The 16,120-nt window shown below is 41.3% G+C and overlaps 1 protein-coding gene across 3 annotated transcripts in view; it reads right to left on the bottom strand.

The window, feature by feature from the left end:
- Window positions 1-429: 429 nt before the first annotated feature.
- SYT14 (synaptotagmin 14) overlaps window positions 430-16,120 on the bottom strand; it is a 235,797-nt gene continuing 220,106 nt past the window's right edge. For all 3 annotated transcript variants that reach the window (XM_033939955.1, XM_033939956.1, XM_033939954.1), the window contains one exon: window positions 430-3,214. In XM_033939955.1, coding sequence (XP_033795846.1) covers window positions 2,901-3,214 — 314 coding nt within the window. In that variant the 3' untranslated portion in view covers window positions 430-2,900. The remainder of the gene's footprint in view (window positions 3,215-16,120) is intronic.

Below are 16,120 nucleotides of genomic sequence, written 5' to 3'. Positions count from 1 at the left end.
AATAGGCACTATTATTGGAGGCAGCCAACCACCTAGGTGCCTATATTACTTGAATAATAAGCCCAATCAGCTCTTTTAATGAGCGATAATTGAAAGAATAGGCGCCTATAAGTACACTGCGGTTCTGTAAAAGGCGCCTAGGAAATTATAGGCGCTGTAACGGGAAACAGGTGCCTATGGAGATACATGTTTTTGTAGTTAGGTGAAAGAGAACAAGGGAGAGTGGGACAGAACACGCCAACCTTGAGACGAACAATCTTTTCATTTCTATAAACTCAAAATAAATACAGAAACACATATATAAAAAATCCTATAAACGTGATGTCCTTGTGTTTTTATTCATGTGTTTCTGTATTTATTTTGAGTTTATAGAAATAAAAGATTGTTTGTCTCAAGGTTGACATGTTCTATCCCACTACCCCACCTATTCTCTTTCTGTTGGATATTATGTGGGGTTTCCGTTCCCTGTCCTTTGTTCTACGTTTGGAGTTAGGTGCCCTCAATCGCTCCCTAAGTGTCTGGTACACTTGAACATTTATAACTCGTTCACAATCCATCACGATCTCTAATATTAAATAATATGTGAAAGAGCTTCCTAATTCCAAGAAGGGTAGCCTTGCTTTCCAAATTGGTATGATACAAGAAGTACCAAAAGTATCTACAGATCACCAAAAGAAAGAACAATAGGGCAACTGTGCTCAATAGTTAAACTTCATGTACATATCAAATCCAGTTAGACCTGACAGGCAAGACTTAGGTAAGAATCAGGCAAAATTAGGGACAGTAATACAAAATTTATAAGCCAGTGTACTGGCACAATTTTAAAATGGCCCTTCTTATGGAAAGGAGAAATCAGGAAAAAAAACAAACTCATGCCTCATTCTTAACTTTAGGATTGCCTCAAATGAAATACCATGGGGGCTGTAGAGTTCAACAGAGGACCTGCCTGAACTACTCTATCTCCTTGTACACATTATTCCCAAGTAACTAAGAATGCGATACATGGGGGCCTATGCAATAAAACTGCTACTAAAAGTTTTTAGCATGCAAACAAACCATAACATTTAGTAAAATACCTCTTAAAGCAGCACTTATTTGGCTTTACATCGCTTGATCCAAATATCGCTCAAAGTGGTGTACCACACAAATAACAGGTAATGAGTTTCCAAATTTTGTCACACAAGTATTTTGTGTGAGAGAAGCGTGCGTGCGAACCACTAGCCACACTGCTGAAATTCCTCAGACTGCTTGGCCCTTTCACTATGGGCTGGTTAACTCATGGAATATCCTCTTCCCCTCAGCTCAGCAACAGCTCTTCTAACATCCATCTCTGCCCAACATTATACTGTCCCTGGCATAGCAGGAACCTTCCTGCCCCTGCAAGACATCTCCCTGTCCCAAGAGGACACTCTTGGGGTGGGGGTGGGGGGGGGGAACATCTAGGACACGGGGAATATTAAGGGGAAGGAGTACCAGAACATGTCTGCTATATGCTGGTAAGAGAATGGTGCTTGGGGGTTCAGAGGCAGGTGCTAACTGACCCAAAGTGAAAAAAGCCATTTAGCATAGGGGCTTTCGGGCTGCAGCACATACATTAAAACAAGAAAGGTGCTAATTTTTTTGCCTTTACCGAGCCCGGTAAAGGCAAAATCTGTACACCATGCTATTTTCCAAGAGTTGGGTAAAGTCTCATTTTCATGTGGTGCTCCTTTATTTGCATGTAGGCAAATGCTAATTTTTGAACTCTCACAGTAATGTTGCAGGGGCCATAGCACTGTGCACATTACGGCCTTACTATATTACATGCCATTTTTAGCATATTCAAAGCAGTTTAACATGCATGTTATATTTTATTGCCTAGGCCCTTAATGATGATAATTTACTTTTATACAAAACGCTCGTGTCTGATCCATGCAACAGCTTCCAAAGAGTAGAGGGAAGAAGGACCAAAATTATTTTCATTATATGTAGTTAAACTGAGGCACAGGGAAATCAACTGACTTGACCTGGGATCGGACTTGGTGAGGAGGAATGATTTGAACCATTAAGAGTTCTCTGATGTAACCATTATAACAGCCCTCTGTGTAAAGTTTTCTTTGGGTCATTAGGTAATTTTAATCTTTCCCTACTTGACTAGAGCTATAAACACTTTGCCTACGGCCTGGATGCCCTGAGTAGGCCTGCTCTTGCTATCAGAAGCTAAGCAGGGTCAGGCCTGGATAGTTCCTGGTTGGGGCACCATCGGGGAATACAAGGTGCTGTAGGCTGCAAGGCCCTGTGTTGGGCAGCATAGTGGAGCCACACACTACACAGGAGAAGGCAATGACAAACCACTCCTGTACTTTGCCTTGAAACATTACAGGGAGGATTCTTCACTGTGCATGAAGCCATGGGTCAGGGGTCGACTCGAAGGCATACACACACACTTTTCTAGGTTGCCTGTAGTTAACAGATCTGCAAAGTTGCTTACTTGTTTTCTGTTACTTATCTTCTGGCAATTTTGTTAACCTGTCTGACTTTGTGGTGAAATTCTTTTTTCTTTTTTTTTTGTATAAAGAATTTGGAGCCTCTCTAGCTTATATGTGATTGCCAAGTATCTGGAAGTTTGCATGTGAACACTGGGTCTTTCCAAATTTGTTAACTTTAATACAGAGGATCAGAAAATTGCTAGCTTGTCTGCGATTACCGTTCCACTTCTCCAATTTTGAGACATTTTTTTCTTTTACCACCCAGACGGAATCAAGAAGAATAGTCTGTAATGGATTTTCCGTGGCATTCCTCAGGATGAACTGTAGAAGCTGGTGCTGTTGTGGACAGAGTCCTTGGTGGTAGGCAAATGGAGGTCAGTCTTGCTGACACACAGATTCTTCCACTGAGCCACGCGTCTCTAACGGTATACATTAAGACTCTAGCAGGGCATGCCATCTACATATTTGCTGTCCTTTTGATTCCTTCATCTCTGTCCAGTGGTTAAGCTCCTCATTTCCTGAACTGTTTAGACCTAACGAAATCCAGCCAATCATTTCTTTGCGTTTCATGCTGCGTTTATTATACACAGACAATATTAGAGTCACATCTGAAAGCTGAAACAGGGCCACTTGAAAAATGAAAGTTTCCTTGTACACTGGATTTGGCTGGCCTCTCCGGATAGATGTCTTACATTTTGACATTTCCTGACCCATGGAATTCAGCAGGGTAAGTTTAACATATGTATCTATAAAATAAATGATTATAGTTAATGTCAGAAGATCACTCAAACCAAGGCTCTGCTTTAGGCTACCTTTGCTAACATTGTGAATGCATTGACATATAAGGATATGAAGTATACCAGGCCAAGTGAATTCAGTCCAATAAATCCACTTTTGGCATGTACAGCATAAGACGTTTAAAGTAAAATTTATAAAAGATTCCAAGCAAGCAGAAAATGTTTTCAAAGCCACAATAACTTAAATATTGTGAAATCCATATTCAAAACTTCAGAGTTAACCACGTAAATTGTTTATGCTGAAAATTTAGGCAGGCCGCCATGTAACTTAAGGCCGGACATCTATGTCTGGCCAATAGTTATACATTTAAGAGGAAGAGGGCCAGCAGGCTTTCCGAATGATAGGGTCAAAGGTTATCTGGATAGCACCTATATCCAGAGTTACCTGGATAACATTTTGATTTTAGAATTGCATGTATAATTATCTTAAATGGCTAGCACAGTGGAAAATCTGCTTAAAGATAGGTGGCTAAGCAAAGGTCTTATCTGTATGCAATGGGCACCCCACTAAATATTGATTACCATGTATTTATATTACCATAGATTAAACATTTTAAAGGTATACCTCATAATCCTCTTTTGTTCCCATTTTAGCTGTTATGAGCAAGATATTACAGCATTTTTAACACCGAGCAAGCTTCAACCAGCCACAAGACTTGAAGCGTACCATTGACTTTCCAGAGACCAGGAATACATAACAAACAGCAATGAAAACAACTAATGAAAAGGGGGAAAGGAACATGAGAATAGAATGGCGACATCAAAACAGCTTTGGATGAAATACCATATACGGGCATTGGAAAACAAAATCTCTGCATGGATGTGGTTTCTTTACTGAAGACATCTTCAGTCAAAAAAGATCAAGATGAAGCCAAGTTTTTTAAAGAATAATTGAATATTATAAAGCTGAACAGCTCTTTTTGCTATTTTTGTAATAAAGTATGTTTAACGTGTTTTCATGGAAAAAAAACAACAACCCTCAAATGGTTTACTAAATCTTTGTCTAGAACTGATGAAAATAAGGGTCAACAAACAAGTTTTATGTTTTACTGGACTAACAATATATCTGTGACAAGATTTTAAGTTATCCTCTCTTCATCAAGTCAGTGAAGAAATAAAATGAAGAAAATTAGATTTACCGTATTTTTACGCATATAACGCGCGCATTATACAAGATTTTACAAACCGCGCAATAACCATGTGCGTAATATCCGTGAGCGCATTATACAATTGTTTTCTGTCTTGCTGGCGCCCTCCTCCATCTTCCTGCAGTGTTTGCTGAAAGCCGCGACAGCGGCTTCCATGCGCCTCCTGCGGCTGGGAAGCGTTCCCTCTGACGTCGTGACGTCAAAGGAACACTTCTGGGTCAGCCGCAAGAGGCACATAGGATCCGCTGCCCGCGGCTTTCAGCGAACGATGCAGGAAGATGGAGGAGGGCGCCAGCTTTAGAGCTTCAAATGAAAAGCAATGAAGCTGTGAGCTGAAACTGAAAATAAGGCATTACAATAGAAACAAAATTACTTCATTGGTAATTTCCCTGATGGCGGCATTTGCTGATAGTTAAAATAGCTCAGTTAATATTTCTTGTGAAGTCATTTTGCATACGAAGCAACAGTTAGATAAATAGGACTTAAACGCTGGCATGGAGCATGTGCGGTATACGCGTGGGCGCGCTATAAGGAAATTTTTTTACATAAATGCATTGTTCCCGCGCGCTATACGCATGTGCGCGTTATATGCGTGAAAATGCGGTAAATAGTACAGACTTGTTTAGGTCTTGGGATGTCTATATACTGTAGGCCAGGGGTGTCCAACCTGAGGCCCAAGGGCCGCATGCGGTCCCGTGAAGTATTTTGTACGGCCCCGGTTGAGTGTGATGCAGTGTTTTCTTCTGCTGCCCCCGGGTATTTACCGTCTTGCCGGCTCCCTCCTCTGTCTTGCTGCAGCGTTTGCGCGGCCCCCAGAAACATTTTTTGGGCCAATGCGGCCCAGGGAAGCCAAAAGGTTGGACACCCCTGCTGTAGGCCATTAAGCTTTAGTAAAAGGCAATAGAGATACTGAATGAGAAACTTAAATGTTTCCATCGAGTCTTTTGCTTTTTGTGTTTGTCTTGTTGAAACAAGTTTAGCATTTCTTAAATATGTATGCATGTAATTTTGTAAACCGCAAAGTTTTTATGCGGTATATAAATTTTTAAATAAATGGGTCAATGTTTGAATGTATAGATAAAGTTATTTTAAAATGCCAGCCATACAAAGGTGTGCTAGTGGTTTTAGCACGCGCTTAGCGTGTGCTAAAATGCCGCGTGCGCTAGCCGCTACCACATCCTTTTAAGCAGGCGGTAGTTTTTCGGCTAGCGTGCACTAATCTTGTGCGTGTGCTAAAAACGCTAGTGCACCTTCGTAAAAGGAGCCCATAGTGTTTAAATAGTTTAGGGGCAATTCTACAACTGAGTAGCCTAGTGGTTAATACAGCAGCCTGAGTACCTGGGGAACTGGGTTCGATTCCCAGTATAGCTCCTTGTGACTGACCAAGTCACTTGACCCTCTATTGCCCCAGGTACAAAATAACTACCTGTACGTAATACACTGTATAAACCACTTTGACTGTAAGCACAGAAAGGCGGTATATTAAGTCCCATTTCCCTTCCAACTAGGCACTCAAAGTGAAGCAACAGGGGCCTAAATTAATACAATGCGAACGAATATTTTCTCCGTAATTGCCCCGACGCTTTGGAATTCAGCTCCTGCCCATCTAAGAGAGGATACATTATTAAATACCTTAAAATGTAACCTAAAAACATTTCTGTCCAAAGACGCATTTGGAATATAATCGTCCTTTTAAAGATGCTCTTCTTGCCTTTTTTCCCCTTCCTTTCGTTCATCCTTACTTCCTCTTTTTAAAAAAAAATATATTGTAGTTCATCCCCCTTCCATATCTGTCTTGTCTGTGGATTGCAGTGTTTTATTACTATTTGTGACTTGACTATTTGAATATGTATCATTTTATGTTTCCCCTTTTTTTCTTTGTAAACCGCCTTGAAGTTTGAATAGGCTGTATAACAAATTTTTATTAAATTTGAAACTAAGACCTCCTTTTACGAAACTGCGATAGCCCGCGCTGCTCCCGACGCTCATTGAGTTCCTATGAGCATTGGGAGCAGCGTGGGACATTCAGCGCTGCTCCCCACACTAGAAACCACTATCGCAGTTTTGTAAAAGAATTAAACTAAACCTTAGGTTTGTATACCGCATCATCTCCAGAAGCGTAGAGCTTGGCACGGTTTACAGGGTTAGGTTGAAAAGGAGCTACAATGAAGGGTTATAGGAAAGGAGCTAGGAAGATAAAGAGGGACAGGGTACCAAAGAGCGGGAGGTGTTAGATTTTTGAAAAGAGCCAAGTTTTCAGGTGTTTGCGGAAGGATTGGAGGGAGCTTGAAATTCTGAGCGGGGATGTGAGGTTGTTCCAGAGTTCTGTGGTTCTAAAGGGGAGGGATGTTCCTAGTTTTCCTACGCGAGATATACCTTTTGCAGAGGGGAATGATAGTTTCAGTTTTGGGGAGGATCTAGTGGAATTAGGGTTAGAGGAGTTCCAGAAGAGTGGGATAACGGGAGGGAGGATGCCATGTAGGATCTTGAAAGCTAAACAGGCACATTTAAAGAGGACTCTGGAGTGAACTGGGAGCCAGTGAAGTTTGGACAGGAGTGGGGAGACGTGGTCGAACTTGCCTTTAGCGAAAATAAGCTTGGCCACGGCGTTCTGGATTAGCTGAAGTCTATGGAGGTTTTTTTTTAGTTAGGCTTAAATAGATGGAGTTGCAATAATAAAAGAAGAGATAAGTTCAGTAACAGAATACTAGTGGAACTGGCTATCAAGGGGCCTAACATTTAACTTAACACTAGCCTCATAGTTAGTGTAAATGTCTAATGCCTAAGCATGGCAGGAATGCGTGTAACTCACAGTATATTGTAAGTTACTCTATCTAGGGTTACCAGATGTCTGGATTTACCCGGACATGTCCTCTTTGTAGAGGACTGTCTAGATGGGTTTTCAAAATCCGGCAGCTTGTCTGGGTTTTGAAAAGCGTTGAGCTCAGGGCTGTGTCTGCAGGGCTTCTGCGTATGTGTCGATGTGACACGCAAGTGCGCTTGTATGTGATGTCATCTCGTTGCATCCACACATGCGCAGAGACCCTCCAGATGCGGTCCCGAAGAGACAAGGTTTGTGTGGGGCTGGGGTTGGGGACGGAACGGGGCAGGGCCACGCATCTCTTCATAGAGGAAGGTAGGGGAGGGTCATTGTTGTGGGCAGACTGGATGGGCCGTGGCCCTTTTCTGCCGTCAGTTTCTATGTTTCTATCCTCTTTTTTGAAGAAAAACTCTGATAACTCCAGCGCTACCTATGTCCTGTCCATTCTTTGCCTCTCTTGCAAATACAGGTTATGCAATTTATGCAGATATTTGCCCAATAGCACTTACACACTGCACTAGGAATTTCCATGTACAGCAATGCCAATATTCTAAACCAGGGGTAGGGAACTCCGGTCCTCGAGAGCCGTATTCCAGTCGGGTTTTCAGGATTTCCCCAGTGAACATGAATTGAAAGCAGTGCCTGCAAATAGATCTCATGCATAATCATTGGAGAAATCCTGAAAACCCGACTGGAATACGGCTCTCGAGGACTGGAGTTCCCTACCCCTGTTCTAAACATTTATGTGTGTAGTGTAGATGCAAATATGAGTGTCATGCTATAGACTTGCTCTCTCTCTCTACATATTGGCAGAGCTGAATATACACACAGATTGCTGACCACTGTTGGATAAATGAAGAGTGATGGATATTCAATCACCATCCGTATAGCTAAAGTGGTTTAAATTTGGAAACCATTTTATTTTTCTAACTTAAACTTCATGACGATATGGATAACAGCTGAATATTATCAAAATGGACGGCAAATCCACTGCTTTTTTCTAGGATAAGAACCATCAAATCTGTTTTACTCTTTTGGGATCTTGCCAAGTACCTGTGACCTGGACTGGTCATTGCTGGAAACAGGATACTGGGCTTGTTTGACCTTCAGTCTGTCCCAGTATAGCACTAAAAACATAGAAACATGATGGCAAAAAAAGCCCAAATGGCTCATCCAGTCTGCTCTTCCATAGTATTATCTCTTCCTCTCTCCAAGAAATCCTACATGCCTATCCCACACTTTCTTGAATTCAGACACAGTTTCTGGCTCCACCACCTCTTTGGGAGACTATTCCACGCATCTACCACCCTTTCTGTGAAAAGGTATTTCCTTAGATTACTCCAGAGCCTATCACATCTTAACTTCATCCTATGCCCCCTCATTCTAGTTTCCTTTCAAATGAAAGAGACTCGACTCATGCTCATTTACGCCACGTATGTATTTAAACGTCTCTATCATACCTCCCCTCTCCCACCTTTCTTCCAAAATATACATATTGAGATCTTTAAATCTATGCACATATGCCTTATGAAGAAGACCACACACCATTTTAGTAGCCTTCCTTTGGACCGACGCCATCCTTTTTATATCTTTTTGAAGGTGCGGCCTCCAGAATTCTACACAATATTCTAAATGAGGTCTCACCAAAGTCTTATACAGGGGCATCAATCCCTCCTTGTTCCTACTGGCCATACCTCTTGCTATGCAACCTAGCATCCTTCTAGCTTTCGCCGTCACCTTTTCAACCTGTTTGGCCACCTTAAGATCATCACATACAATCACACCCAGGTTCCGCTCTTCTGTCGTGCACATAAGTTCTTCACCCCCTAAACTGTACAGTTCCTTCAGGTTTTTGCAGCTCAAATGAATGACCTTGCATTTCTTAGCATCAACTTTTAGCTGCCAATGCTTATGTTATGTCATTCATAGAGTTACTTGATAAATCCTAACCAACTGTTAGTGTAGTCCTTGATCACTTCTTTCTAAATCACTAACTTTTCTCTGTACTCTTTTCAAATCTCTAATCTTATAAAGCTATTTGGTGTTCTTACTCTGCCTGGCACTCTCTGAACAGTGTTAGGTCAGGACTATCTGTACAGCGCTGCTGAAAATTGACAGATCAGAGATTTAGCCACACAAGGCCTGATTCTATATATGACGCCTAAAAAATCGCCGCCTCGTAACTTTTAGGTGCACCCATTTAGGCCAAGGAAAATCACATCAGTACAAAAGCTAAAAGTTGTGTGCACAATTTAATAGAATCCCCACAATCCATCCCTAACTATACCCTCTTTCTAGATTCTCACACTTGATCGGACGCATAATACTTTGGGCAGTGCGCCTAACAAGTTGTGCGTGCAACTTTCAATTAACTCCAATTAGCATCAATTATGAGGTGTTAACTTGCCAATTATCCATGCCAATTAGGCCTATTAATCGATTAAGCTGTGCGTGTTCCTCAGCTACACGAACCAATGCATGTACACAACTTTAGGCATCATATACATAATTTGGTGGACAGTGGCTGCTGCTATATGGATGAATCCTTTTGAATACTGAGCCAAAAGTGTTTGATCATCCTAATTTCAAATGTTTTCCATTCTTCTGTACCCTTGAAATTTTATGTTAAGTATTAAGGGAGGTTTCTTCCTTTAAGACATTTTTCATACTATGCTGTTTTTCTATTTGTAATAGTCTATGGTATATCTATTAAGATTAATATGTATCCTTAATTTTTGAATTGCTTTAAAGATACTGCACTCCTATTCACAATTTTTGCACTAGATCATATAAACTACCTTCATAAAGAAGCATGAATATGAGCCTTTTACTTGGAATGACTTCTGCCTTGATTATACGTATAGTGGGAATAATCTGCATTGTGGTGTAATAAGAACATAAAGGTTGCCATACTGGGATAGACCGAAGGTCATTCAAGTCCAGTATCCTGTTTCTAACAGTGGACAACCCAGGTTACAAGTAACTGGCAAGATCCCAAAAAGCAAAACAGATTTTGTGCTGCTTATCCTAGGAAGAAGATTTTCCCAAGTCCATCTTAATAATGGCTTATGGACTTTTGTCCAAAATATACACAATACTCTCCAGTAGACCAACAATAAACACCTTTAAAGTCAGTTGTCTGATAAGGTAAATCCAAGAAAAAATGGAAAATACAGGAGGAAAAAGCCTCAGAAGCTACATAGGAACCTCCCATGTGTAGCTATGAAGGAAAAGCTTGACTCACTGGTTCACCTTCACTTCTCTTTCACTGACATAAAAACCTCCCAGCTGAGTCAAGCTTTTCCTTCATAGCTACATTTGGAAGGTTCCTATGTAGCTTCTGAGGCTCTTTCCTGTGTATATTTTGGATTGATTTTGACTCGTGTCTTTCTGTTTTGTATATATTGCTATGGACTGTTGTACTATTTTATTCTATTTAGGATTCTGCTGGGACTTAACATAGAAATATAGTATATGAAAGCGGATAAAGACCTGCACAATCCATCCAGTTTGCTCAACAATGCAAAATAAAATATGCATACTCGATCCTGATCGGACTTTGTCAGCAAGGGCCTTACTTCCCATCTACTACAGTTGCCTTCTGAACACAACTCCTGACCTTCATAACACATCAACTGCCAAATCCTCTGTATTTATCCCATGCATTTTTGAATTCTGTCACTGTTTTTGTCTCCACCATCTCCATTGGGAGAGTATTTCAGGTATCCACCACTCTGTGAAAAAGTACAGTGGAACCTTGGTTTAGGAGCATAAATTGTTCCAGAAGCATGCTCGTAAATCAAATTGTTCGTATATCAAAGTGAGTTTCCTCATAGGAAGTAAGGGAAACTCGCTTGATTCGTTTCCGCCCCCCCCCCCCCCGAGGCCACCGGTGCTGCTCCAATCCCCCCCAAGAACCGGCATCGCTCCCCCCTCTCGCAAATCCCCCCCTTGTAAACCAGCATCCCCCGCCAGCCCAAACAGAAGCCTTACCCCATCTGGCACCGGCACACAGCCCAAGAATCTCGGAGAGAGCGAGAACCAGAAGGACTTGAGCATGCTCAGATGCTCAAGGCCCAGGCAACAGGAAGGATCTTCGTTCACCAGCACGTCCTGTGGGCTGCGTGCCGGTGCCAGATGGGGTACGGCTTCTGTTTGGGCGGGCGGAGGATGCCGGTGCGAGCGGGGGGGAGCGATGCCAGTTCTCAGGGGGGGAGCCTTTGCAGATGGGTAGGCGGGCAGGGGGTAGCGATGCTCACAAATTGAATCAACGCCAGTTTGCGAGTCACAATTTGCAAGAATGTTTTGCTCGTCTTGCAAAATACTCACAAACCGCGTTACTCGCAAACTGAGGTTTGACTGTATTTCCTAATGTTACTCCTAAATCTACCACACTGCAACCTCAGTTCTTATGCTCTAGTTCTACTGCCCTACTATTAGGAACCATGTCAAAGGCTTTGCTAAAATCCAAGCAGACTACATGTAGCACAAGTCCTCAATCCAATTCTCTGGTCATCCAGTCAAAGAAATCAATCAGATTCATCTGGCAACATTTTCCATTGACAAAACCATGTTGCCTCAGATCTTGGAATCCAAGAAGGGCACTCTCCTATCCTTCAGTAGCACCTCCATTACTTTTCCAACCACCCAAGTGAGACTTTGGTAATTATAAAAATCATTTACCCAGGTAAATGGGCTATTTGGGAACATAAACTTGCCCACCTTCCACAGAGGTGATGACTGAATTCATGTGGTTGTCAGGAGCTATTGTTTTTCCATGACTATCCCCCCATTCCCTAAGTCCTAAAGCTGCCATCCAAGATTACTGCCCAGTCTATCATATGGTTAAGCTGGCCCTGCCTAAGCAATGGAGCAGAGCACCTAAAACTTGTTTGTTGACTCTTACTCATACATAGCCAAGTGAACTAACATGGCAACCACAACACTTTGCAGTAGACCTAGTTATTTCTTATCATGTGAATCATTTGGGAATTTTATGAATTTACTTGCAAATACTATTGTGGCCTGTATTTTTGAATAATGTACAGTATATGGAAATCAGATTGTATACTGTATAAATAATATAATAATATAAATAATATAATATAATATAAGTATAAATAATTATTTCCAGATATACAAAATGGTTTATATAGAACTGTAAATTTTTGTGATTGTAGGTTATTTGTACTTTCATAAGTTACAAGAATTGGAGATGGCAAATTTTTGAAGCCTGACACCTGAAGCAGGCACAACAGTGCTGAACATTGATGTTGGGTCATTGGGTGTGGACATTTAGGGGGAAATTCTATAAGAGGCGACTAACTTACCCCGTCCCCATTTTGCTAAACCGTGATAGCAGTTATTAATGCAGGGAGCTGCGCTGAATGCTCCATGCTGCTCCCAAAGCTCATAGGAACTCTATGAGAGGCGGGAACAGCATGGAGCATTCAGCGCAGCTCCCTGCGATAATAATCGCTATTGCAGTTTAGTAAAGGAGGGAGGGATTAATTAGTACATTTGAAAAAAATAAAAATGAATTAGGTGATAGGCACCAATCTTTTTAGGCACAATTCTACATAAAAAATGGTTCACCGACAAATGAGCGCAGGACAATTGCGCTCTGACAAAAGCGCCCTGAAAATTGCATGCAGAATGACTCTTCAGGCCCCATCCCTTGGGAGGGGATTGAGGCACTTAAGGTGACTCAAGCCCCTCCCAAGGGACGGGGCCTGAGGAGTGTCAGCAAGTCAGGGCCTTCGTGTTAGGGTAAAGTTTATATCATGATTAGGGTTCCCATAATCATGATATAAAACCTTACCCTAACACTAGATAGCAAGTGAATTTTTAAAGTGTGGGGGGGTCCCCCCTCAAAAAAAAAAGAATTACTTTGTAACCCTTAAAAAGACAAAAAGTATCTATCGCCGCAATTGCCCTGCGCACACTTGTCCCTGTGCGCAATTGTCCTGCGCTCATTTGATGGGTCACCACAAAAAAATAAACGCCTAGCTGCAAAGTAGGCATGCTTAGGAGTGGAGAAGGACTTAGGTGCCACTAGGTGTGATTCTCTAAAGAACTTAGGTGCCTATAATGTAGGCCTTTAAAACCCAGGTCTACATTAAATTTTAAGTTAGGCATGATTCTGTAATAGGCGCCTAATTGTGATTGACATTTACAGAATTTCCCTCTTAGAGGCCATTTATATAGGTATGGTTTTAAATGCTTTTTGAAATATATAGCACCGCCAATTTATATTGTGATAGTCTTGAGCTAAGGATGTCTAATACATGAAGAATATATCAAATTGGTTATAGCTCACAAGTTATATACAAAAATTTGAGGCATATGATAAATGGCAATAGGACAGATTGAGCCAAGAAAATGGTTAGATTTGAGACCTTGTTTGATGCCTCTATAAAAATGCATTTTAATGTTGTGGTTCTTTAAACACAATGGTGTGTATTTGTTTTTGTGATGGGCTTTAATACTACATATGCAAAGAAATCAATAATTTACATGACACAAGTAGAAGCTTGTACACAAGAGTTATTTTGGGTTCTTTGAGCAGATGACTTTAAATACCATCATCCATATTCAGAGATAAATTCCACTAGTACTCCTAGTTTGACTATCACAGATAATGTGTTATGTGAACTTTGGACTCCAACATGACTCCACCACTGCCAAGTTCTCTTCTGCACGACAAAGACAACATCCAAGTTAGTCGCTATAGAACTCACCTCGAATTATATAAACCTGTCCACCTATCAAGTGTTTTAGACAACAGAACAGTCCATCTGACAACAGGGGGTGGAAAGCAGAAAAAGAAATAATGACCAGATGTCAATAGTCGGGTGAGAAAGGGTCAAAAGTTAAAAGTTTAAGAGGAAACACTGTTCATGGAACTGGTGAAACATAAAGATGTTGCTTTGCTCAGATAAAGGTTTGAACACGGGGGACTGTTTAGTAAAATTGAATGGACTGAAACACGTGCTAGTCTTGTGTAGTCTTTATTAAAAGTTTATATCCTTCTATTCATGGAACACTTTAGGAAAGTATCAATATAATTTATAGCATATTGACAATAGGAAACATCAGGTATTAAGATCATGCTATGGTAAGAAGTCAACAGATCTCCAATACACAACATGGATCTCTCATGCTTATCATTAAAGAACAAAATGCTGCCTAGTTGGTGATGTCATGATTTGTTTTAATTTGTTTACACATGGTAAAATAATATTGTCTCCAGCATGAAACACATTGCTTGTATTTAGGGACAGGAGGTTTGAAGGCATTCTACTATTTTTGTTTCCAGACATATCCAAAACCCTTGCCAGACACAGATTAAGAAACAAAGCATGAGCTTTCACCTAAACAAATTTTTGAATTGCCTGTTTTGTATTAAAAGGAGTACTGCTTTATGCGTCACAAGCAAGTACACAAACTCTACAAATATTTCCTTTTGTTGGCTCACTGGAAACAAATATACCCAATTCACAGAGCCGCTGGTACAATAACAGCACCTTTTATAAACATAAACCAAGCTATTTTTCAGTTAAACACATGACATTTTTCACAGGAATGTTAATCCAAGGCATGGCTGTATTTCATACTAGCTTTGTTTAATAACCACATAATTAGCTATCTTAATGTTTGTGTATCTTTTAATTTTAATTTTAACATGAGACTAGTGATAGGTTGTTTCCAAACATCCATAAGAACTCTGATAGGTGGAAAAAGTAGCCCTGTAGCATTCTGGGCTGAATGTTGTCATGGCAACCTACACATAAAGGGGTCCTTTTACCAAGCTGCATTCAGCACAAAAACGTGCTTACCGCAGCTTAAAAGGGCTTATCAGGGGGCGTGCTTAGGTGACCCACAGTAAAATTCCAATGTGCTCTTGCTACCCACACGCTAAAAAATAATTTTTTGTGTGTCTGAAGGGGCGTGCCTGGGGTGGAGAGCAGGCGTGTCTGTGTGGTTCTTCTTTCCTCTCTTTTTTTCCCAATCAGCACAGCCCCACTGCCATGCGCAAACTGATTAGCGTGTGATTAGCACGTGAGTCCTTACTACCTGCAAGATGAGTGGTGGTAAGGGCCCACGCACTCAGAGGAGCCAGTTCTGTGTATGCCGTGGGTGCTTGAGCACCCCGAATATTGAACAAACTCCTTGACTGTGTCCCGGGAGAGTTAATTTTGGTCGGGTTTAACGCTCCCCAATAAGTTTGGAAAAATTGGCTCCCGTGCACGCACTGATGACCATAATGCTGAATATAGAAAATCGCCCATTTTCCAGCTACGGCAAAAAGTTGCCTTAGCATGCAGGAAAGGCCTGCATAAGGTCACTTTTTACCACAACTTTGTAAAACGGCCTCAGATTTATACATGTCAATATTTAAAAGCGTTTATCCATAAAGCATCAGCCACTGCAAAGGCAATTCTATAACTTAAGTGCACAAATTTATGCATGTTTAATAAATATTTAGAATCGTAGCGTTTATGTACATATGTTGGCCACTGCTGGAAACTGGATGCTAGGCCTGATGGACCTTCAGTCTGTCCCAGTATGGCAATTCTTATGTTCTTAGTATGGAGCCTAAGGGGTCCTTTTACAAAGGCGCGGTAGCGGTTTAACGTGCAGAATACCGCGCGTTAAACCGCCTGCCATGCTAGTACCTAACGCCTCCATTGACGAGGCGTTAGGATTCTAGGCTGTTGTGGGGGTAAGCGCATGATGAAATGTCCGACGCGCTAACCTCCGTAGCGCGCCTTGATAAAAGGAGCCCTAAGTGCTATCCAGCAAATACTATTCTATTTTGGGGGGTTTTCTATTCATCGTTCTTATATACCACATTTTCCCTTGAAATGGTGGCTTTCATCAGAA

Source organism: Geotrypetes seraphini, chromosome 3, assembly GCF_902459505.1.
Source record: "Geotrypetes seraphini chromosome 3, aGeoSer1.1, whole genome shotgun sequence".
Lineage (NCBI taxonomy): Eukaryota > Metazoa > Chordata > Amphibia > Gymnophiona > Dermophiidae > Geotrypetes > Geotrypetes seraphini.
Note: the sequence above shows the minus strand (reverse complement) of the source record. Positions and strands in the feature narration are given on the sequence as shown.